At 48.2% G+C, this 23673-nt stretch overlaps 1 protein-coding gene across 1 annotated transcript; it reads left to right on the forward strand.

Annotated features, from left to right (window-relative positions):
- Positions 1–1962: 1962 nt before the first annotated feature.
- On the forward strand, positions 1963–6554 carry LOC308261967 (cytochrome P450 11B3, mitochondrial-like; the record flags this gene model as incomplete). The annotated part of the gene is made up of 9 exons (XM_080694148.1): positions 1963–2201; positions 2555–2710; positions 3414–3613; positions 3732–3935; positions 4199–4353; positions 5276–5442; positions 5724–5802; positions 5911–6099; positions 6390–6554. 9 exons carry the CDS (start codon positions 1963–1965, stop codon positions 6552–6554), a joined length of 1554 nt encoding a protein of 517 aa, XP_080550274.1.
- Between the last annotated feature and the right edge of the window lie 17119 nt (positions 6555–23673).

Here is a 23673-nt window from a genome sequence, read left to right on the forward strand (position 1 = left end):
ACTCGGGCGGCGGCTCATGTCAGTCTACACTTGTCAGACCCTGGAAAGCTCGCCAAGACAAAAACCCATGTGCACCGGCTCAAGATGGCCCATCGAGTGTCACAGTGTGCCTCGATGGTCAGGATGTGGGTAGCAGGGGGCTGTGTGTGCAGGGCATGGTGTTTTAGTCAGCGCTTCACCGCTGTGACCCAAATACACAACATCAAAATTTAGAGGAAGAAAGGTTGATTTTCTCAGGAATCTGGAGAGTTCAGGGGTCATGGTTCATTTGGGGGCAAGCTTCCAAGCAGGAGCCATTGCAACACATCCTTAGGGCGTCGCCACAGGGAGTAGAAAGCAAAGGGGGTCAGAGAACTAATGCTGCAGCTGGGCAGCCTGGGACTCTCACTGTGTCTGGGCACATCCCAGGGACCATCCCTTCCTGCTGGCCCAGTCTCCAAACAGGGCTGTTTTCAGGGCATGAGATCTGGGGCTATTTCAAGCCACACTATAACACAAGTTTTTCAGTCAGGGTTCTCATTTCTATGGTCTAAATACCTGAAAGCACAACCCAGAGGAGGAAAGATTTATTGGTGTTGACGATGTCAGAATTTTCCGTCTGCAGGGCTGGCTCTGAAGTACAATGGCGGTGGTGGCCACAGGGTGTGGGGAGGGACTCAGCTCTCACATCACAGAGGCCATGGAGGCTGCAAGAGGCAGCGAGGGAAGAGGGCCAGGGCAGTAAGTAGTTCCCAAGGCTACACCCCAGGGACCCACCTCTGAGCATGGCTGCCTACAGAGTATGAGGTCCAAGAGTATGAGGACCTCATTTTATTTGCAAACCATACCACAAGGCTGTAAGGGAGCACGTGTGCTTTCTGTTCAGGTTGCAGGTAAATCACCACTGCTCTAGAAAGGACGTCAGTTCTCCTGTCACGGGCTCTCAGAGCCCAAGTACTGCTTCAGCCACTCAGTGCAGATGCAACCGGAACCGCTTTGTATGCGATGGTATTTTATTTATACCTGAGACTAGGAACGCAGAGGGGCATAGAGCAATATTTATACCTGAGACTAGAGACGCAGAGGGGCATAGAGCATGGAGCAATCTTGTATATTTTGCCTCCAGTAATGTTCTCAACACTGATTGTACTCTGACACATACAATACTCAATATTCCTTAAATTTATGAAAGAATGCATGAATGAACTGAGATTCTGAGCAATTAAATTCTCTCTCGCCTCCTTTAGAAATTCTTGTGGCTGGATTTGGTGTTTTAGTACCATTGAGACAAGAAAGCAGACACTCCTTCTCAAGCTCAGATGTGGGAAGAGGGTAAATGAAAGCTGAACCCTATGCTGAGCTTAAATCCATTAGACCCAGTGGGCTCTCCCACAGAACCTGGCCAAGTTCAGAAACAAAATCATTCCCAGATACAGGAAAACTCAGGGGAGCCAACTCCTTGCACAGGCATGCACCGGGAACGCATTCCTGGGATGCCAGAAGGGGGATTCCTGTGCCTCTGTGCACTTGCAGTTCAAAGCTTCCCTTTTAAAAAAATAATTACAAACATTCTGACTTTATAAGAAAGAACTATAATGATTTAAAATGCTATGCAGTTCAATAAAGTCAGTAAAAAGCTAACATCTATTAAAAGAATCCAAGGTCTCCTCTAATCTCTTGAAAAGATAAAAGATTCATCCATCTTGCTCCTTCCACACATAGCAAGGAGGGAGAGGTCTTTCCCCCCACCTTCCAGCCTTGAAAACCCCCAGACCAGACCCTGTACCAGCGCTAAACTCTCACATCCCGGCAAGCCTTGCAGAGAGTGGTGAGGTACCTGGCCAACTCTGGCCTCCACCTGTGACCAGTGCCCTGCCTTTCTAAAGCAGGTCCAGGGACAGTTCTTCCCATGACGTGATCATTTGGCCAGTGGAGGCACCAAGCAGAGATAAAAGGATCGTCTTGAGGGGTGGAGGCATCGGGATGGCATTCAGGGCGAGAGCAGATGTGTGGCTGGCAGGGCCCTGGCTGTGCCTGCGCAGGGCGAGGGCTCTGGCCACCAGCGCAGCTCTGGCCACCAAGGCGGTGTTGCCCTTCGAAGCCATACCCCAGTGTCCGGGCAACAAGTGGCTGAGGGTGCTGCGGATCTGGAAGGAGCAGGGCTATGAGGACCTGCACCTGCACATGCATCAGCTCTTCCAGGAGCTGGGGCCCATCTTCAGGTATCGGCCTGGGCCTTTACGAGGGCGCCTAGAGCCTCCCACTCTGCTAGCCGCCACAGACTTGCCCAGCACACAGCGATGCTTTCTCCAGTGGGCCTGCTGGTCAGCACCCTCAGGGGGGCAGGAGGGGCTGGTGGGCAGCTGTTCTGAGTCTCTGCGTGGCTCAGGGCTGAGTGGATGGAACTCACACAGCCTAGAGTGGGAGACGTGTGGGGAGACCAGGGGGGCTTCCCATGGTGAAACGGCAAGTCCAGGAGGAGGGTGCCTTTGGATAGGACTGTGGATTGGTTTTCCAGAGGGTGAACCGAGGGAAGTCAGAATCCCGTCCAGAGGGATTGTGCATTGCACTGCAGGTATGACCTGGGAAGAACACAAGTGGTATCTGTCATGTTGCCGGAGGACGCTGAGAAGATCTTTCAGGTGGAAAGCCTGTATCCCTACCGGACGCCTATGGATCCCTGGAAGGCCTACAGAGAGCTTCGTGGGCAGCAATGCGGCGTGTTCTTGCTGTGAGGGGCCGGTTGGGATGAGGAGGGAGATGGCATTGACAGCTGGGTCACAGAGGGGACAGAGGGCACAGCACACCCAGGCACAGGTGTCCTGGGCCTGTGTGGGTGGGGGACCCAGGTGACCCTCAAGCTCAGAGGGATGCCATCCATGGAGGCCTGGGGAGGGGTCAGGATGATGGTTGAGAAATGTACACGGCACCTTCAAGGTGGAGGAGGAACACTGCCCCTGGCCTGGCAGGTCTTGTCTTGCAAGTGGGTGGCCCCCATCCCAGGTCATAAATCCAGGCCAGACAGGGGAGTGTGTGGCTCAGAGCCACAGCCAGCATGATGCTGGAGTCTGATGAGTTCTGGGGCTCATAATCAGAGCACCAAATGGGGTATTTGTACTTGGGTGCTCTGTCCTCTGGACAGGAAACATGCCTGCACAGGTAAGCAGGTAGAGATGGAGCTTGGGTGGGTCAGGCAAAGAGGTTGCCATTAAGAGGGGAAGGGAGAGGGGAAGGCCCGGCTGAGGACATTCGCCCACCCCATCCCAGGAGAGAATTCTCTGGGGAATGTGTCCAGATCGTGGAGCAGCCTGCCCTGGGCCCACTTTCACCTCCCGGGCCCACCTGATGGCCTTGGGTACTAGGAAGAGAGAGCACAGACCTGGGGCCGGCGGCATGCGTTGGGTGCCTCCCAAGCTCTGTGCTCTGCCCAACAGGAACGGAGCTGAATGGCGATTCAACAGACTGCGGCTGAACCCAAATGTGCTCTCACCAAAGGCCGTGCAGAACTTCATCCCCATGGTGGACACGGTGGCCAGGGACTTTACAGAGGCCTTGAAGAAGAAGGTTCTGCAGAATGCCCGGGGGAGCCTGACCATGGACGCCCAGCCCAGCATCTATAACTATGTTATAGAAGGTGTGGGGCTCGAGGAAGGTCCAGGCCTTGGGGCGGTCAGGAATGGGGCAGGGAGGTGGAGGAGGTGGCCCCAAGGCCTGGGATCGGCTTTGGCTCAGCGACCCCGTCGTGTCTGCAGCCAGCGCATTTGCCCTTTTTGGGGAGCGGCTGGGCCTCTTTGGCCAGCACCTGAACTCTGGAAGCCTGGCCTTTGTTAACGCCCTGAATACGATGCTCCAATCCACTGGGAAACTCATGTTCCTGCCCCGGAGCCTGTCCCGCTGGACAAGCACCCAGGCGTGGAAGGAGCACTTTGAGGCCTGGGACCACATCTCTGAATATGGTGAGTGCCGGGGCCCCAGGCAGAGCCATGATGGGGGCGTGAAGGTCACCCAGGGTCTGAGCACCAGGGCCAGGGACACCCTGAGGCCACATGCATGGGCTGTGCTTTCCTGTGCTCCTTCCAGCGAGGTGCCAGTGCGAGGGAGCTGGGCTGAGCCTGAAGTGTCAGAGAGGAGCAGGGAGATGGGGGGGGGGGGGGCTGGGTGTGGGGGAGGGGAAGAAGAGGGGCTTGCAGCTCTGCCTGAGGATCTGCCCTCCCTGCAGCCAACAACTGCATCCAGAGGGTGTATCAGGAGCTGGCCCGAGGCCGCCCTCAGCAGTACAGAGGCATCACGGCGGAGCTGATGTTGCAGGGGGACTTGACACTAGATGCCATCAAGGCCAACATCATTGAACTCACTGCCGGGAGCGTGGACACGGTCAGGCCGCCCCGCCCCAGCCCTGAGTGTGAAGCCCATGTTGAGTTCCTAGCAGTGGCCTCTAATACCAAGTTTCCCACAAGGCCCATAGCCATTGAGCCTCCAGGAAGCCTGCCGCCCTCCAAGGAAGGCCATCCTCAGAAGGCTTCCTGGGGTGCGGTGTGGGGATCAGTTTCCCCTGAATGTGCAGGAGCCTTGCAGAGGTGACAGGCAAGGAGAGGAGGTGATAGGGTGAGCCCGGGACCACAGGAGCCCAGGGTCTAGGACTTCAGTCTGGCAGGGGCAGGCGAGACACGGGGTCAGCGCTCTCTCGGTAAGGGGCCTGAACTGGCCTTTCTCCAAGGCCAGAGAAGTCAGCCAGGGTTCCGCCAGTCATTGGCTGCCTAAGCATTCCTGCAGAGCCCAGGCCCCATGGACCGAAGGCTCGGGGCGTCAGGGAGGACAGCAGGATGCCGCGTCTCTGGCTGAGGTCACTCAAGGCCACCTTCCTATTGGAGAGCCATTTGGGAGCTACTGAGGCTCACATTTTGGCCTGGGCTGCCACCTGTGTCTTGATGCATCCAGAGTGGCCCAGGAACGGGTGCTGGCTGGGTCCGGGTACATTTCAGGCTGTGGACAGGGAGCCAGGCAGCAGATAGTTGTGGGCTCCTGGGCTCCCTGTGTGCCGGGGAGGGCCAGCCCCTCCAGGCCCCACAGCAAGGTTGGGACCCTGCTGGACCGAGCTCAGGCAGAGCAGGTGGCCCAGGGTGGGCTGTGGAGCCTCTCCCTCGGGAGTGGGACAAGGAGTGGAGGTGGGCATCCGTGGTCTGAGGCCTGGGGTCCCGGGGATGGGTCCTGCTCCTCCCTCCAGGAGGCTGTGCGGGTGCGGGGCCCGAGGCCGTGGCCTGTGCCATGGTCTGAGACCACCCTGTTGCTCCTGCAGACTTCCTTCCCCTTGCTCACCACACTTTTCGAGCTGGCTCGCAATCCCAAGGTGCAGGAGGCCCTCCACCAGGAGAGCCTGGCAGCCGCGGCCAGCATCTCTGAAAATCCCCAGAGGATCACCTCGGAGCTGCCCCTGCTGCGGGCTGCCCTCAAGGAGACCCTGAGGTGGGTGCTGGCTGGCCCTCCGCCTGCCCTGGCCTTCTGCGCACAGAGGCCCCTCAACAGCCAAGAGCTGAGGAGCAGCCTGACTTGGGCCTCGTCCCTCAGCGCGTCTTCCTCCGGGCCTGCAAACTGCCCCGTCCTCCTTGGCCTGGCTGAGGGAGGGGGCTTGGGTGGATCTCAGCAGGTGCAGGAGGAAGGCAGCCATGGCCAGGCTGCCTGGACCCTCTGGCACTGGTGGGCAGCCGGCAGAGGGGCTGAGGACCTTCCTGTTGATGCCTGCCCAGGCTCTACCCTGTGGGTGGCTTTGTGGAACGCATCCTGAACACAGACTTGGTGCTTCAGAACTACCATGTCCCGGCAGGGGTGAGTGATCCCCAAAGCCCCAGCAGAGGGCCCCGCCACATCAGCCCATATCACCCACATCACCGACATTGCTCCTGCTGCTTACAATTTCTGCACACCTGTCTGCAGACACTTGTCAAGGTGTATCTGTACTCCTTTGGCCGAAACCCAGCTGTGTTCTCGTGTCCGGAGCTCTACGACCCCCAGCGTTGGCTGGACAGCCGACAGAGTTTTCAGCACTTGGCCTTTGGCTTCGGGGTGCGCCAGTGTCTGGGGCGGCGCCTGGCGGAGGTGGAGATGCTGCTTTTGCTGCACCAGGTGAGCGGGCCTGGGTGGGACCTGAGAGGTAGTGGGAGGAGAGGAGTTGGGGGCCTTGGAAAGGGGTGGAAGATGGGCAAGGTGGGGTGGGGCTGCAGGATGTGAGGAGGCCTTTTCTGGTCGGCTGGGGCCTGGGCAATGGAGCAGGCCCTTTCCTGGGTGGTGGGCCCTGGACCAGCTGCAGGGCTTGCAAGGTGCAAAGGCTGCCTTGCCCCTCAACAAGGTGGCTTTAGTGAGTCCCTTGCCAGGGCCTGACTTGGAGGCCAGAGGGAAGCCTTCTTTGGTCCTAGGTGCTGAAATCCTTCCATGTGGAGACTCAACTCCAAGAGGACCTGAGGATGTTGTACCACTTCGTGTTGAGGCCTACCTCCGTTCCCCTCCTCACTTTCAGGCCTATTGACTCCTCGAGCCTCCTCACCTCGGGTGTCTACCATGTCCCCAGTCTCCTGCCATGATTCCAGGCTTCTCTCCCAAGGGTACATCTTTCCCAAGGCGTTGCTTTCTAGGCCAGGCCACTGTCCAGCCAGCCCCCTGCACAGATGATCTGCAAAGCCCTGGAGGTCAGGGCTTGCCAGGCTGGGCAGCCGAGGCAGGACAGAACTTGTGAGGATCTTGGCGGCAGGTCCCGCCTTTGTAGCCCGCCCAAGCAAGCCTTCCCCCTCCAAGCCTGCTTTCTTTTCTGGGACATGGTCCCTACCCCTGCTCTCAACTGTAGCTCCCCATTCTCCCTGTGGCCATCCAAGGCCATCAGATGCCCCCTTGTCTTCCTCTCAGTCTTGTACACCCTGCCATCTTCTCCCTGGTCCTTCTCCAGAACCTCGGTGGGGAGGTTGAGAGTCATGAAATTCTGGGAGTCCAGCCTTCTCGGCCTCCCTTCCTAGCACCTCATGTTGTCTGGACATTCATGATTGTAGAGTGAGACCCCCTGGGGTGGAGTATGAACACCCTCGCGATGCCTTATTCCAGCCCATTCCTATTTGTAAGATGAGAAGCCCGAGTCTGGACAGAGTGGGACCCGGCAGCCAGCCAGACTAGCCACACACCCCAGAGGCCATCTCCCAAGAACCAGACATTGCAGCTCTACTGTCTATGTAGAACTCAGCCCTGGCCGTATGCTCTGGGCAGGGCCTCGGGATGCTGAGAGGAAGTGAGGCCTTGTGTGGGGTGATGAACCTGGAGGGCCTGAGAAATGTCTGCTGCCAGCGGACGAGTCCTCACCCCTGAGCTAGTAGTTCTCCCCATGGCTCTGCTCGCCCTTGTCTTCTCAAACATGGGCACGTCACATGAGGACCTGGGGCCAGAGGGAGGCAGCAGAATGCGACATGGACAGGCCTCCAGCCCACACTGGTCCTTGGTCCGCAGAGAGAGCATGCGCCGTGGCCACGGTTACAGCACAGCGCACAGCGTGGGTTGGCATGCGCCAGGGCAAGAGCACAGCTACTCACGCCGTCTTTATCTCAGTCTCTTTCAGCTGCTCTAATAAAAATATTGACAGAAACTGACATCTCCCATTGTTGAGGGATAGAAAGTCCAAGGTGAAGGCAGACATCTGTTTCTGGTGGGGGCTGTATCTGCTTCGTAGGTGGGACCTGCTCCCTGAGTCCTCCCAGGGTGAAGTTTGGGGTCTGCATTTATACCGACACTAGATGATGCATAAGGGCTCTGCTCTCCTGACCTAGTTGCCTGCAACTCGTGCCCCCACCATGCCACCATGGCACTGTGTTTACATTTCAACATGCAAATGTCACCTAAGGCAGGCTTGGGTGGGACTCAAGGTACCACCTGTCCTGAGCCAAATTTCTCTTTTTGTAGACCTGAGAAATTCAACTAGTTATGCGATCTCCAAAATATAATGGTTGGATGGGCTTAGGACAGATATTCCTATTCAAGAGCGGAGGGGGATGGGACAGAAGCAAGGGATGGCAAGCCCCGAGTGACTGCAAAGGCCAGTGGGGGAGACAAGACTGGACCTTGAGGTTCAAGAAAGGTCTTGGACTGGAAGTTCTGTCTTTTGGACCCACTGGGCAGGGGCTGGGCCCGAGGCTCTAGGACACGATAGCCTTCTCAGCATGACTCCTGCCACTCCTCTCCTGGGTGGCAAGCCTGTCTCCAGCTGGAAACCCCGCTGGGGTCTTGTTGCTTCACCACCCCTGTGGCTTCACTGGTCAACTCTCAGAAATCCTTTGTCTACGGCTCTCCTCTGAGCTGCTGGGAAGTCCACTCAGGGCTCTCTGGCAGTAGAACCACAGTCCCAGAGCTCACGCCCTCTGCACACCAGGGGAGCTGTGCCACACGAATGCTACTGAGCGTAACCATCTGTGCTCTCTGGGAAAAAGTCACTGGGGCCACACCATGCCTGGGCCAGCAGAGAGATATGTGTGCTGGCTCCAGACCCAAGGCCCGCACTAGGCCATGAGCAGCCTCCTATGGGACCTGCTGCCACCACGCCCTGCACTCGGGCCGCCTTGGCAGTGGCAGAGCTAAGGGCTCTGGACTGTCTGCAGGAACACGCTTCCATAGTCCAGTGACACCTGGCTGATCTATACTACTCAGCAGATGCCAGCTAGCCAGGCTCTTGGTGTGCCCTCTGGAGCATACTGTCTTATATTTTACAACACCGACATGCTGAGAATTCTCCCCATCATCTCCTTGTCATCTAAAAGCTGCTGCCTTTTAGACCAAACAGTCCATCTTGAAATAATTTCTCTTCTCTTTTATCGCACTACAACCTTCCAGAGCACCGAGCTGACCCTGGAGCTCTTGGGTTATTTCTTTAGCTAGATACCTTAGTGTGTCACAAATTGGTTCTACCTTTCAGGACATAGTAAGGCATGGACACACTTCAAGTGCATTCTCTGCCCCATCATGACAAGATCCCTCTCTGACCAAGCCTTCTCACTTCTCCCTGACACGTTAGCATGGCCCTCGCCACCCACATTCCTACCACATTCTGTTCATGGCCACATGCACAGAAGAATCTCTGAGCATACGGAGGCTTTCTCTAGAGCTTCCTTCTGCTCTCCCGACACCTGGCCGGGATCACCCTCTCAGGTCTGTTCACAGTAACATGTACTTTTCCTAGCACACACTTCAAAACACTTCCAGCCCTTCCCATTACCCAGTTCCAAGGCCATCTCTACGTTTTTGGTATCTGCTGTAGCAGCGCCCTTTCTTCTCAGTCAGCTTTTCTGTCTTAGTCCATTTGAGTGGCTGCAGCGAATACTATAAGCAGGATGGCTTTGAAACTACTGGACCTTTCTTCTCACAACTCTGGAAGTTCCCACATCAAAGTTCCACAAAATTCCAAATCTGATGAGAACTAATTTCCTACTTCATGTATGGAGCCTTCTTGCTGTGGTTTTACATTTTGGAAGAGACAAAACAGCTCCTTGAGGGCCAATAAATCTTTGCTTCTCTACAGTGTTCTTATTAGATATTTTGGTCACAGCAATTGGTAAACTGACTAAAATATCCCCTGGAAGTCCATGTGGTAAAGGCTTCCTCCTCAGGGTGGCACTATTGAAAAGTGATGGAGCTACCAGGAGGTAGAGCCTACTGCCCTTGAAACACATGGAGAGATGCTATTCTCTTTCTTTTTACGTCTTCACTTCCTGGGCATGCCAAGAGGTTTGGCCCATCTCGAGCTGCTGCCGTGACCTACTGGCTTGCCACAGCTGTGGAAACACGAGCCAACCAGTCATCAACTGACCTCTAAAATCATGCGCCATATAAACCTTTTCTCTTTATCCATTGGTTCTTTCAGGTCTTTATTATGGTGTCAGAAAGCTAACACAAATATGATTGATAGGCAATGAAACTGACCTTCCACACTGGAGAAATTAAGACTCTCTTAGGTAGGCCAAAGCTGAGGGACTGAATTGCTACTATACCTGCTCTACAAGACAGGCTCGACCAGCTGCAGAGTGGAATGAAAGGCCCCCCAGGGGCCTGTTCAGTCCCCGTGCTCTGGGGCCACGTGTGGACTCCCCAACGTTCCCAGGCCTATGGCCCCTAACCCTGGGACCCAGCAGCTGGGGGCACTGGAGCAGGCCTAGACATGGCTCCTGATTTCACCCTCCTTCTTCCACCTGTGGAGGAAGGCTGTGTCCAGAGAGGGGCACGTGGCAGGCAGCACGCATTCAGGGAAAGGCTGGAGGAGGTGCCGGGCCAGGGCCCTGGGGGGGCCCACCCAGCACAGGAACAGCCTCCCCCATCTCAGCGCGCACTGCCACAGCACACAGGCTGATCTAGCGCACCTTCTGATGCTCCCATTCTCTTGCCTTCTGCGTGGGCCCCGCCAGCACGAGGAGAGGGTCCTCGTTGCTTGGAACCCTTTTACAGGCCATAGCATCCAGGGCCAGGGTGCACCACCCTCAAGGAGCACCGTGAGCGTGTGCGTGTGCGTGCGCAGTGTTCCACGGTGTACCCAGCACAGCAATTCTCCATGAAGTCCTCCCTTGGGAACGCGAGCTGACTGGAAGGACAAGGCCAAGCCTGAGCTGGATGGTCAGAGTTGAGTGTACGTGTTTCCGGTGGCCGGCCTGGTCAGTGGGCAGTGGTGTCCTCTAGAGTGAGAAGCAAAGGCCTGTTCCCACCGCCTGTCAGGTGTTCCCATGCACCCTGGCCTTTCCACCAACCTGACAGGTGCAGGGAGGATCCTGGTGTGGTGATGAATTAATTGGCATTCTTCATTGTGGCTGAGGCTGGGCAAGTGTTTCTACTCCTAGTGGATATTAACGTTTCTTATTCTTTGTGATTTCTCTACTATGTCAGTTGCCCACGGTCTGTTGGCCTCTTCAGGCACTGTGAGATCCATCCTTGTCGGCGGTGTGAGACCTGGGTGTCATCATGAGGCAGAAGGGACAGAGGGCTGGACTCACCCCTCAGGCCCTGTTGTAAGCACACCAGCCCACCCTGAGAATGGAGCCTGTGTGTCACCTCACCCCAAGTGCTGTCACTGAGGGGGGAGTGCTCACATGACTCAGAGGCAGGAGGATGCAGGCCCTTGCAGCAGGGTCATCACTCATGTGTCCAGGCTTTTCTCTGACCCCGCCCTCAAGCCGAGAAAGTAAAAGGGGCAGCTGTAAACCCTGTGCCGGTCAGCGAGGACACGGCTCCCACACTGGACACACGCACAGGGCATCCACTCTTGCTGGAGGCTACCCTCCCCTGCCATCCTACCTTTAAGCTACATCCAGAGCCTTGTTTTATTTTTTAAAAATTTTAAATTTATTTTTTATTTACTTGTGTGTGTGTGTGTGTGTGTGTGTGTGTGTGTGTGTGTGTTTGTGTGTGGTTCTGAGGCATTCTACTACTGGGCGACACCCCCAGCCCTATTTTTTATTCTTTATTTGAAAACAGGATCTTACTAAGTTCCAGAAGGCCTCATTAAGATTCTGTGGCTGGCCCTGAACCTGAGAACCTCCTGTCTCAGCCTCCCAAGCACTAGGATTGCAAGCATGCACCACCATGCCTAGTTCTCATTTTATTTTTTTATTTTGAAACAGGATCTCACTGATTTGCTGAGGGTGGCTTCGATCCTGTGATCCTCCTGTCTCAGACTCTCAAATGCTGGGATTACAAGCGTGCTCTAGCACATCTGCTGAGGACAGGGAGTTTGAACTCTCAGAAAAGAGAGTAGGAACTTTGCAATTAGTAGGGGAAAAAAGGGACAAGCCATACAGCATACAGGCACTGACAGAGCCTTCCACAATAGGACACCCAAAGTGCAGGAAATAAAACTGAGAATCTATGAATGTGCAGAAATAGAACTGAGCATCTTTAAGTGGGATGACATCAAACTTAGAACATTCTGTGCAGGAAATAATCAAGCGTCACACTGAAAGCCTATAGAATGGGAGAAAGTCTTTGCCAGCTACTCCTCTATAGAGAACTAATATCTAGAATATATACAGAACGAAAAGTCTTAACATTAAAGAAAAAAAACCAATAAAAAATGGGCCATTGCCCTGAATAGACACTTCTCAAGAGAAGAAATACAAATGGCTAATAAATAGAGGAAAACATTTCAACATCATTAGCAATCAGGGAAATGCAAATCAAAACTACATTGAGATTTCATCTAACCCCCATTAGAATGGCATGCTTTAGGAATACAAACAATAAGGTGGGCGTAGTGGTGCACACTTGTAATCCCAAGACTTGGAAGGGTGAAACAGGAGGGTTGCAGGTTTGAGGGCAACCATAGCAACTTAGTGAGGAGACCCTCTGCAACTTAGTGAGATCCTGTTTCAAAATAAAAATAAAATAGAGCTGAGGGTATGGTTGAAAGGTAGGATGCCCTTGAGTTCAGTCCCCAGCACCAAAAATATACAAACAAAACATACTAGTAATAATAAATGCTGGGTAGGATGTGGGGAAATAGGAACTCTTCTATACTCTTGGTGGAGTTATAAATTAGTACAACCAATAGGGGTATCATTATTCAAGTCCCTCAGAACTAGGGATGGAACCACCATATGACCCAGCTAGACCACTCCTTGATAACTTTTCAAAAGAACCAAGGTCAGAACACTATATAGTAATACACACATATCCATGTTTATGTCAGGGCGATTCACAATAGCCAAGGGATAGAACCAACCCAGGTGTCTTTCAATGAATGAATGGGTATAAATAATATGGAATATCCACATGATGGTGTTTTACTCAGCTACAAAGAAGAACAAAATCATGTCATATGCAGGAGAAAGAATGGAACTAAGAATATTATGTTAAGTGAGGTCAGCCAGTTGTAGGAAGCCAAAGGTTGTCTGTGCTCTCTCATATGTGGAAGCTAGAGAGGAAATAGGAAGCAATGGGCTTTAGAAAGATGAGAGAGGTCAACAGAATACTGGGAGGGAAAGCGAGAGGGAGGTGGGGAAGGGAAAAAGGAGAACTGATAAAAGAAACAGTTTAAATGATGCTAGGTCCAATTGATAGGTCGAGTCCCTCCCTTTCCCCACAGGACCCGCAGTGGGTACAGGAGGTGGAAGCCCAAAGCCAGAAGCAGAGATGTCAGAGACTCCAGGTTTTGTGAGACTCTAGGTGTCGCAAGATTGCAGGGCGGACCCCTAAAGCCGCGAGACTGCAGATGTCATGAGAAGACCAGCTGCTAGCTCCTCCACCCCAAATCCCAGCTACGTGTAAATACCCTTGCTTCTTCTCTGCCGCGTGACTCTGCCAACCCAGTGACCTTGTGCTCAGTCATCCGTCCTTTCCCCCATGGTTGGCAGACCTCACCTGAAGGTGCTGGTTGGTCAAAGACCTTTAATAACTTGGCTGGTGTTTGCCTCCTTTGCAACCCTCAACTCAATTTCAACAATACACATATATGAAGGCATCACTGTCAATTTCACTAAGATGTATGGGGAGGGCTTGGCATGAGGGCAACATCCAGAGGGAGCTATACCAAGTACTGTGTGGCTGTTTGTTTGTACCACTTTACTGTGATGAAGAATTAAAGTGTACCAGTAAAAGGAGATCAATTGAATTGGAAAAGAGAGAAAACAAAAACCAAGGAACAAATGTTTACTTTTGGCCATATCTGAAGGGGAAAACAGGCAAGGGGATCGAAAATCAATGGCGTAAAATTATAGCTGAAAATTTCACTGGTACTGGAGGCCTACAAGGCCTCAACTTCACATTGACAGACAAGATCTTCACTTAAGCATCTTATAGCCAAACTCTTAAAACTAGGAGACAGAAAGAGAACTCTAAAAACTGCAGGAGAAAAACGTCAAAGGATGTTTATGGGTACCCACATCATACTAACAACAAATATTTCAGCAGAAACCTTACAGGCCAGTAGGGAATGGAATGAGACATATCATGCCATGAGAAAGAAAATGACTGTCAGCACAACAGAAATAGATCCTTAGCTCAGTCGCTGGGATGAATCTAAGGCTGCAAGGGCGTTCAGAATGGCAGTGACCACAGCAGCAGGGGAGGAGGACAGCCACGTGAACATCTCAGCAGATGTGGCAAAAGCCTTTGACAACACTCAGCATCCCTTCTGATCAAATCCACGAACAATCAGGCCCAGAAGACTGTCCCTCTACATAACACGGGCTTCATGTGGCAAACCTACAGCCCACATCACACTGAATGGAGAAAAGCTAAAAGCCTCTCCTCTGTGTTCCAGAGCAAGACAAGGATGGTCACTTTCTCCATTCTTATTAAAAACCACACTGAAAGCACTCTGGCCAGGATACTTAGACAAGATAAAGACAAAAGGCATACACACAGGAGGAGGAGAAGTGAAATTATCCCCGAGTGCAGATGATATGATTCTATATACACAAAATCCTAGAGTCCACCAAAAGATTATTAGACCAATAAGTGAATTCAGTAAAGTTGTGGGATACAAAAATCCACTTTCAAAAGCAGTTGACTTTAATAATTGTTATGGTCAGATACAGAATCCCCCTGAAGAGCTCAGGGTTGATATAGCTGAGTCTTGAGGGATGTGATCTCACCCCTGTAATGGACTTATCTGGTGGGTAACCTAAGCAGGTAGAGTGGCTGGAGGAGATGGTTCCTTGCCTGTGCAGCCTCAGGGATTGTAGAGGTTCCTCCTCTCCTTGTGTGCTCTCTCTGCTTCCGGCCACCGTGACATGAGGGTGAAGTCTCGCACACTTTCTGTCTTTGTTTCTTGCCACCAGGCCCTGATACCAGTTCCCGGCCTCACATAGACTAACCCACAAATCTCCAAGGAAACTGTAAGCAAACACATCTTTTGTCCTATAAGGTGTCAGGTCAAATCCTTAGATTATAGTAGTGAGTAAGCAGACTGAGACACGAATCAGGGTGGCGTTGCTGAGAAGGAGACCAGGAAGGCAGTGCTGCTCACAGTAGCTATCAAAACCCCAACAACCTGTGGAATGAGTTTACCCCAGGAAAAAACACCTTTACAATAAAATTGGCAAAACCTTGATGTAAGCAACTGCAGAAGACCCTAAAATGAACCACCACCTGTTCATGGATAGGAGGAATGAAGACTGTCAAAACATCCATACTACTCAAAGTGAGGCACTATTTAACACTATCACCATCAAAACACCAGTGACATCTTCCACAATACTGCTAACATTCCCAACACTCACATGGAGTCAGATGTGGCTCACACCTGCAATCCAAGTAGGCTAAGATCTAAAGATCACATGTTTGAGGCCAACCTCAGCAACTGAGCAAGACTTTCAACTACTTAATGAGACCCTGTTTCAAAATGAATGAAATAAAAAGGGTGTGGATATAGCTTGGAGGTAGAGTTCTCCTAGGTTCAATCCATGGCATTAAAAATGAAGCCCAGGAGGAGGTTAAAAATGGCTACGGCAGGATTCAACACATCTCAGTAGCTGAAACAAATAAAATTCAACTACTGAGAAGGCAGCATCTTAAGCAAAATAAATATAACTCATAACCCAAAACAGATCCAGGAACACGGTGGAAGGAATCCAGTAACTCTGAACAGCAAGATCCACTGCAAAAAAGCCCAAGTGCGAGACAGAAAAAAAAACCCAAGTTTGAAAGTGGCCATAGAGCTCCAACATCTTAAGTGGTGCGCTGCACCCAAGCACCTGAGCAGCACCTTTTGCTCTCCAGAGGCTGCACCCACAGCAGCACAGAGAGACTTCCGGAGACCTTGAATGGGACCAGGTAACTGTGTTAGCCCAAAAATGCTGCAGGATCCAGAGGTGCAGTGAGCTCTACAGAGTCCCAGACCAGGGCAGCCATATAACAGTGTGTGCCCAGATGAGCCACAGGACCTGGCATGCACCCAGTGTGTGCCACGAGACACAGCAGTAACCGTGTGCGCCCGGTGTGCACTGCGAGCCCGGTGGGCTAGTCCAGTTAGAACTTCCAGAGACACAGGAAAGGTGCTCAAGGTACCATACCTGCACAGGACCACAGGGGGTCGATTCAAGACTACATTGGACGCCCTCCACCACTGTGGGTAAGGAAGCACAGGCCTGAGCTGTAGGAGGAAAGTTCAGAAGCGCAGGACTACAGGCTGGAAATACACAGAACCCAGGATTTGCACAGAACTCATTAACAGTGAGCCCCGATGCCCTGACACCTAAACGCAAAGCTGTCAGAGGCAAGAGAGGGGTCCAAACACTCAGAGAGTGGATTCAGAAGGTGACAATAGGATACAGAGCAAATACGAGACATTGGAAAATACTCTAGAAGTGACCACAGCCATCAGACATTCAGATATTATATAGGCCTGCCCCATATTCATAAATTAGTAGGACTTTGTTTTTTTTTTTTTTTGTTTCCCTTTTATTTATTTATTTTTTGTTTGGTTGTTTTATGTTGTTGTCTTACATGGTTGCCAGTTCTTTTCATTTTATTTTATTTTGGTCTTTTTTTTCTATGTCTACTCTTTTTTATCTTTTGGTTGTTTTTCTGTTTGTCTTTGATGTATAATAGTTAGCTTTTGTATTTTGTTTTGTTACTTTATTTGTATTTGTTTGCTCCTCCCACCCACTCCTTTTATAAAATTCACTCTAACCTACTCTCTTCTCTCAAAACTTTTTTTCCCTTCACTATATTGCCTTGTTTAATACTCAAGGTATTTCATATCTCCATACTTAAATACTCTACTAATTACGAGAGTCCTATTCTCTAACCTTCACCCATTCTCAACCAGATACTACAATATTATACTTAAATTCTTCCTTAACCTAACCATATCCTTTACCTTATCCGACTCCTGCACCCCATCACCCCAGCTCCTCCACTGTCACTCAACCCTCACCATTGGTAAAAGTACTGCTTACCTGCTGACACTTCTAAATTCCTACTACTAAGACTGGATTAGACATAATATCCATAAAAGATGCCAAAATATCAAAAAACAGAAAACTTAGAACCTTGAAAATATGAGAATTAGGAATAGTGAAGAAACAATGGAAATCACAAATACTGACCTACAAGAAATACAAGAAGGAGAATTCTGAATCCTGATCTACAGTATGATGAAAGGCCTCAAAGAATGCATACAGGAAATGAAAGAGGAAAAGGAAACACTATATAAAATCAGAAAGAGGTCTGGAATGAAATGAAAGAGTCAATAGATAAAATAAATACAGCAATAGAAAGAAATTCTGAAAGATTAGATGAAATGGAAAATAGAATATCATTGTTAGAAGACAGCTCATTGAAAACTGAAAGCACAGTCAATAGCATACAGAAGTCATTACAGCAACAAAACCTAAATATCCACCGGGTATGGTGGCACATGATTGTAATTCCCATGCTTGGGAGGCTGAGAAAGGAGGTTGCAAGGTTCAAAGCCAGCAACTTAGTGAAACCCTGCTTCCAAATGAAATACAAAAATAGGTCTGGGACTATAGCCTGGAGGTAGAAAGACTCTGTGTTCTGTCCCAAATACCACCAAAACAAAACAAAATAAAAACCTAAACATCCAACAACTATGGGACAATATAAAACATCCTAATTTATGAATAAAAGGCATTGAAGAAGGGATAGAGGTACAGACCAAGGGCATTTGTAATCTCTTCAGAGAAATAATTTCAGAGAATTATCCGAATATGGAAAGAGACTTGGACTTACATGTTCAGGAGACATACAGAACAGCAAAGACAAGATCAAAGAAGGACCTCCCCATGCCATGTAATAATAAAATGACCAGCATAGAGGCCAAGGAAAGAATATTTTTTTGTTTTTGATTAAACAATAAGAGGACTTCCGGGAAGATGGCGACAGAGAAAAGCAGGGCTTATGAGCCCTGCTAACAACCAATCTCTATTACCACAAAATCAGCGCCTTTCATAGCCAGAAAACACCATCAGCAGAGAAACAAAAAATGTAATTACAAGGGACAGAGAAAAAGAGGGCTGGAAAAACGAGACACCAGAAAGAAACCAGACCACAGTGCTTCAGCCGGAGCCACGGCGTGAAGTGGCGGGTGCCATTTTCCCTTGCAGCACCAGGCTCCAGAGAGGAGGAGAACTCATAATGGAGCTCAGAACCAGAGAGGAGATACGCCGGCCTCACACCCGAGGATGCGGCAGCAGTGCCTTACTGCAGGCTGCAGCAGCGAGCTCACTGGACAGCACCAGACCAATGCACTCAACAGCCTACCAGGCTCCAGAGAGGAGCGGCGGACAGCGAGCTGAGGTGAGCCGCTGCAGATCAGCCGGGAGGAATTCGGCAGATTTCTCGGCACAGGGAGCATCTAAAGCTCCAAGGGGCTGGGCTCAGCACACCCTGCAGGGACTCAGAGCGGAGCTCAAAAACAGAAAAGAAATACGCCAGCCTCATGGCCGAGGGCATGGCAGCGGCGCCATATTGCCACCACCAGCAGCAGCAGTGAATCCACCGAGACCACTACAGCTCCATCTGCGCACTCAACAACAGTGAGTCAAATTGTGGCCCCTAGAGGAGAAATCCCAGTACTGTACTCCCAGGGACTTGACCCAGTGGGGGAGTGGCAGTGGCAGAGAATCACACCATAGGAGAACGCCCAACATGGCACCCCCATTGGTCTAAAGCAGCCTCGATTGACTCCCTGGGTCTGAGACTCTGTGATACAACCCAGTAAAGGAGTAGTGGGGTCTGAGATACCACAGACTCGAGATCCAGAGCACCTTAAGTGAAGTCGTAGTGACCCAAGGGAAGAACCCAGAGAAGGCACAAACTTCCGAAATCATGGGAAAGAGGAATAACAATGGAGCAATGAATGCCCACAACCCCACAACATCAGAACCTGACAAAACAGAAATTCAGAGATTTCTAGAAGATCAAATCAGGAAAATAACTGTAGAAATAATAGAGGTGTTTTGAAAAGAATTCAGAGAGAGCCAAAGAGAGATAAAGGATGCAATTAATGAAGTAAAGGCCTCAATTCAAAGTACAAACAACCGATTAGACCACATGGAGAACAGAATCTCGCTCTTGAAGATGATCATTCCAAAAATGAACGCATAGTTTCTAATTTAGAAAAAAAATCTGACAGCAGGAATCTGACATTGAAGAAATATGGGCCCATTTTAAGAGAGCTAACCTAAGAATAATTGGAATCGAGGAGGGAAAAGTATGTGAAACCAAAGGGATCAACAATCTCTTCAAGGAAGTAATAGCAGAAATTTTTTCCAAACATAGAGCAAGAGGTTGATACACAGGTCCAGGAAACTTATAGAACTCCCTTTAGACATGATCGAAGAAGAGGATCCCCACGCCACATAATTGTCAAAATGACCAATGTGGAAGCCAAGCAGAGAATCTTAAAGGCAACAAAAACAAAGGGCCAAGTGACATTCAGAGGCAAACCAATTAGAATCACTCCAGACTTCCCAAACCAAGTCATGAGAGCCAGAAGGGCTTGGAGTAACATATTCCAAACTCGGAAAGAAAACAACTTCCAGCCAAAAATTTCCTACCCAGCAAAACTTTCTATCAAATTAGATGGGGAAATAAGAAGCTTCCATGACAAACAGAAACTGAAGGAATTTATGTCTTCAAAACCAGCGCTAGAGAAAATACTCAAAGAGATTAACTACAAAGAAGAAATAGGTAACACACACCAGAACCAGAGAAACAAGAGTTTCCATCCAACAGACAACTAAGATTGGTTATCTGTGGAGATTCATTATTTATGTTAGTCTTTTACCTATCTCTAAATTGCATTGTTTGCTTTTATTGTTAATTTTTAGGATTTCTAGTTGGAATATTAATATACCTTCAGATAAAGCATTTAGAAATATTTTATCCCATTCTATTAGTAACTTTTAACTCTGTTTACATTGTCTTTGGATATACAATATATTTTTTTATTTTTTAGGGAGTTTGTATACTCTTCTGTTGCCTGTGCCATTGAAATCATATCCAAGAAATCACTGCCAATTTCAATGTTGTGAGGTTTTATGACCCAGATTTTCTCCTAAAAGTTTATAGTCTTAAGATTTATATTTAGGTCTTTTATCTATTTTGAGTTAATATTTGTATATGGAATTAGGTAAGGGTCCAATTTTATTCTTTTTCATGTAATTATTATTTTTCAACAATATTTAGTTAAAAGATTATTATTTCCACCACCAAATATTTGTGGAAACCTTGTCAAAAATAACTTGACAATATAGGGAAGAGTTTAGCTCTAGGCTTGTATTTAACTCCAGTGGTTTATATATCTGCCTTTAGAACAGTACTACACTGTTTCAATTATTGTAGCTTTATATGGTTTGAAATCAGAAAATATATATCTTCTAACTTTGTTCTTTTTCGAGATCATTTTGGGTATCTAGAGTCCATATTCCATATTAGGATAGATTTTTTTTCCTGAAAAATAAATATATAAATATATGATAGTTTCACAAAAAAAAAAATAGAAAAAAATATTCTCTGGTAAGAAAGAAAGTAAAAAGAAATATTGAAATGTTATCTTTAAGTCATTAAAAGCTTGGTATCAGACAAATGAAACTGTTATGTGAGATTATCATCGTTAATATTGGATAATTTGACGCCGGGCGTGGTGGTGCACGCTTGTAATCCTCGAGCTTGGGAGGCGGAGACAGGAGGATTGCGCAGGTTCAACGCCAGCAGCGCTGGCGTAAGAGACCATGTTTCAAAAATATAAAATAGGTCTGGGAGTGTAGCCCAGAGGTAGAAGGGCTTCCAGGAACCCCAGTACCACTAAAAAAAAATTGGATAAATTGCTATAATACTAGATGTCAACCACTAAGCCAAGCATGGGAAGGAGGGATGGGGAGGGAACGGGGTGGGGATTGGGTAGGGGTTAACTGGGCGATATGTGCATGTATGTCTACAAAAGTATTTTTTATCCCATATGTATGAATACAGTGCACCAATAAAAAAAATAAAAAGTAAAAAAAAAACAAAGCAAAAAAAAAGAAAAAAAGAAATTGCTAAACAGTCTTCTAAAGTGGCTTCATGAAACATTTTGAGTTCTCACTAGCAATGAAAGAGGACTCCTAAGGCTCCGTGTCCTTGCCAGCTTTCAGTGTTATCAGTGCTTTAGATTTTGACCATTGTATAGATGGGTATAGGCATCCATTGTTTTACACATTTGCAACTAACAACTTATGATGCTGAACATCTATTCACATGCTCATTTGCCACTTGTAAAATTTTCTTTGCTGAGGCATCTGTTCAGAGCTTCTGCACATTTTAAAAGTCTGCTGTTTGTTTTATTATTGAATCTTAGGAGTTTTTTAAAAAATTAATTAAACAATGAATTTTATTTTTATTTTTTAATGTTTTATTGGTGCATTATATACATACATCTTATTGGGGTAAATAACTTGTGTGGACATATATGTACACACCACTGATTTAACCCCTACCCAATTCCCACCCCATTCCCTCTCCATCCTTCCTTCCCTTGCTTGGCTTAGTGGTTGACTTCAAAATGTTTAAGTACATTGTGTGTTATAGAGAATTTCCTTCTTCCCCCTCCCATCCCCTCATTTACATTGTCTTGTTTGCTGCTCTATAGGATTTCCTTTTTCATCTAGAGTTCCTCCTATGACCCATTTCACCTTAGCTTTCACATATTAGGGAAAGCATCTGATTTCTTATTTTTTGTGACTGACTAATCTAACTTAGCATAATGTCCTCCAGTTCCATCCATTTCTCTGAAAATGATGTAATTGAGCATTTTTTAATGGCTGAGTAAAATTCCATTGTGTACATATGCCACAGTTTTGTAATCCATTAAACTGTTGATGGACATCTTGGCTGGTCCTACAGTTTGACTATGGTGAATTGTGCAGGTATGAACATAGATACACATGCATTAGTTTGGTAGTTTGGTTTCCTATCTTTTGGGTAGATACCCAGACGTGGTATTGCTGGATCAAATGGTAGATTTGTTCTCATTCTTCTGAGGATTCTCCATACTGTTTTCCAAAGTGGTGGCACTAATTTGTAATCCCACCAACAATGTTTTAGAGTTCCCACTTCTCCACATCCTTACCAGCATCTGTTGTTCTTTATGTTTTGAATGATTGCAATTCTAGTTGGAGTTAGGTGAAATCTCAGGGTAGTTTTGATTTGCATCTCTCTGATTGCCAGTGATGTTGAGCATTTCTTCATGCATTTATTGGCCATTTGAACTTCTGTCTATTTAGTTCATTTGCCCATTTTGTTATTGGATGCATTGTTTTCTTAGTGTTGAGTTTCTTGAGTTCTTTGTATATTCTAGATATTAGTCCTCTATCGGTGGTGTAGGTGGCAAAAATCTTCTCCCATTCTGTTGGCTCTTGACTGAGGTTCTTGACAGTTTCCTTTGCTGAGCAGAAGCTCTTCAGTTTCATGCAATCCCACGTATTGATTCTCCTTTTAATTTGTTGTGCCTTTGGGGTCTTGTTGAGAAAGTGCTTGTCTGTGCCTATGTGTTGCAGTGTTGGACCTATGCCCTCCTCAAGGAGCTTCAAGGTCTCTGGTTTGATTTCCAAGTCTTTGATTCATCTTGAATTGACTCTTGTGCAGGGTGAGAAAGTGGGATTAATTTCCAATTTTCTGCAGATGGTTAACCAGTTTTGCCAACACCATGTGTTGAAGAGGCTATCTTTTTTCCAGTGTATGTTTCTGGCATCTTTGTCAAAAAATCAATTGGCTGAAAGTGTGTGGACTTGTTTCTGGGTCTTCTATTCTGCTCCATTGGTCTATGTATTTTGTGCCAGCTTTTATTACAGTGGCTTTGTAGTATAGTTTAAAGTCAGGTATTGTGATTCCTCCTGCATGGTTTTTGTTGCTGAGAACTACCTTGGCTATTCTGAGCTTTTTGTTATTCCAGATAAATTTAAGGATTGATTTTTTTATGCCTGTGAAGAATGCTCTTGGTAGTTTAATGGGCATTGCGTTGAATCTGTAGATCACTTTTGGAAGGATGGCCATTTTTTTTTTTTTTTGGTGGTACTGGGGATGGAACCCAGAGGCTTTCTACCTCCAGGCTATACTCCCAGGCTATTTTATATTTTATTTGTAAACAGGGTCTCACTAAGTTGCTGAGAGCCTCACTAAATAGCTGAGGCTGGCTTTGAACCTGTGCGATCCTCCTGTCTCAGCCTCCCAAGCGTGGGGATTACAAGTTTGCGCCACCACGCCTGGCAGAAGGATGGCCATTTTCAATGATATTTATCCTGCAAATCCATGAATGCAAAAGATCTTTCCATCTTCTAAGATCTTTGATTTCTCTATTCAGTGTTTTATAATTTTCTTTGTAGAGGTCTTTTACCTCCTTGGTTAAGTTTATTTCTAAGTATTTTATTTTATTTTTTTGTGGGTGATCCTGAGTGGAAGTGTTTTCTGAATTCCTTTTTTCACTGGATTTATGGTTGGTGTATAGGAAAGCTTCCGATTTTTTAAGATTGATTTTGTATCCAGACACTTTGCTGAATTTGTTGCTCAGTTCTATAAGCCTTTTGGTTGAGTTTGTTGGCTTTCCTAAATATAGTATCTTGTCGTCTGCAAATAGTAAAAGTTTGAGTTCTTTTTTTCCTATTTGTAGTCCTTTGATTTCCTTTTTTTGCCTTATTGCTCTGGCTAGAGTCTCTAGTACTATATTGAAGAGAACTGGTGATAATG

The sequence above is a fragment of the Muscardinus avellanarius genome, assembly GCF_963383645.1.
Source record: "Muscardinus avellanarius genome assembly, chromosome: 4".
NCBI classification, from domain to species: domain Eukaryota; kingdom Metazoa; phylum Chordata; class Mammalia; order Rodentia; family Gliridae; genus Muscardinus; species Muscardinus avellanarius.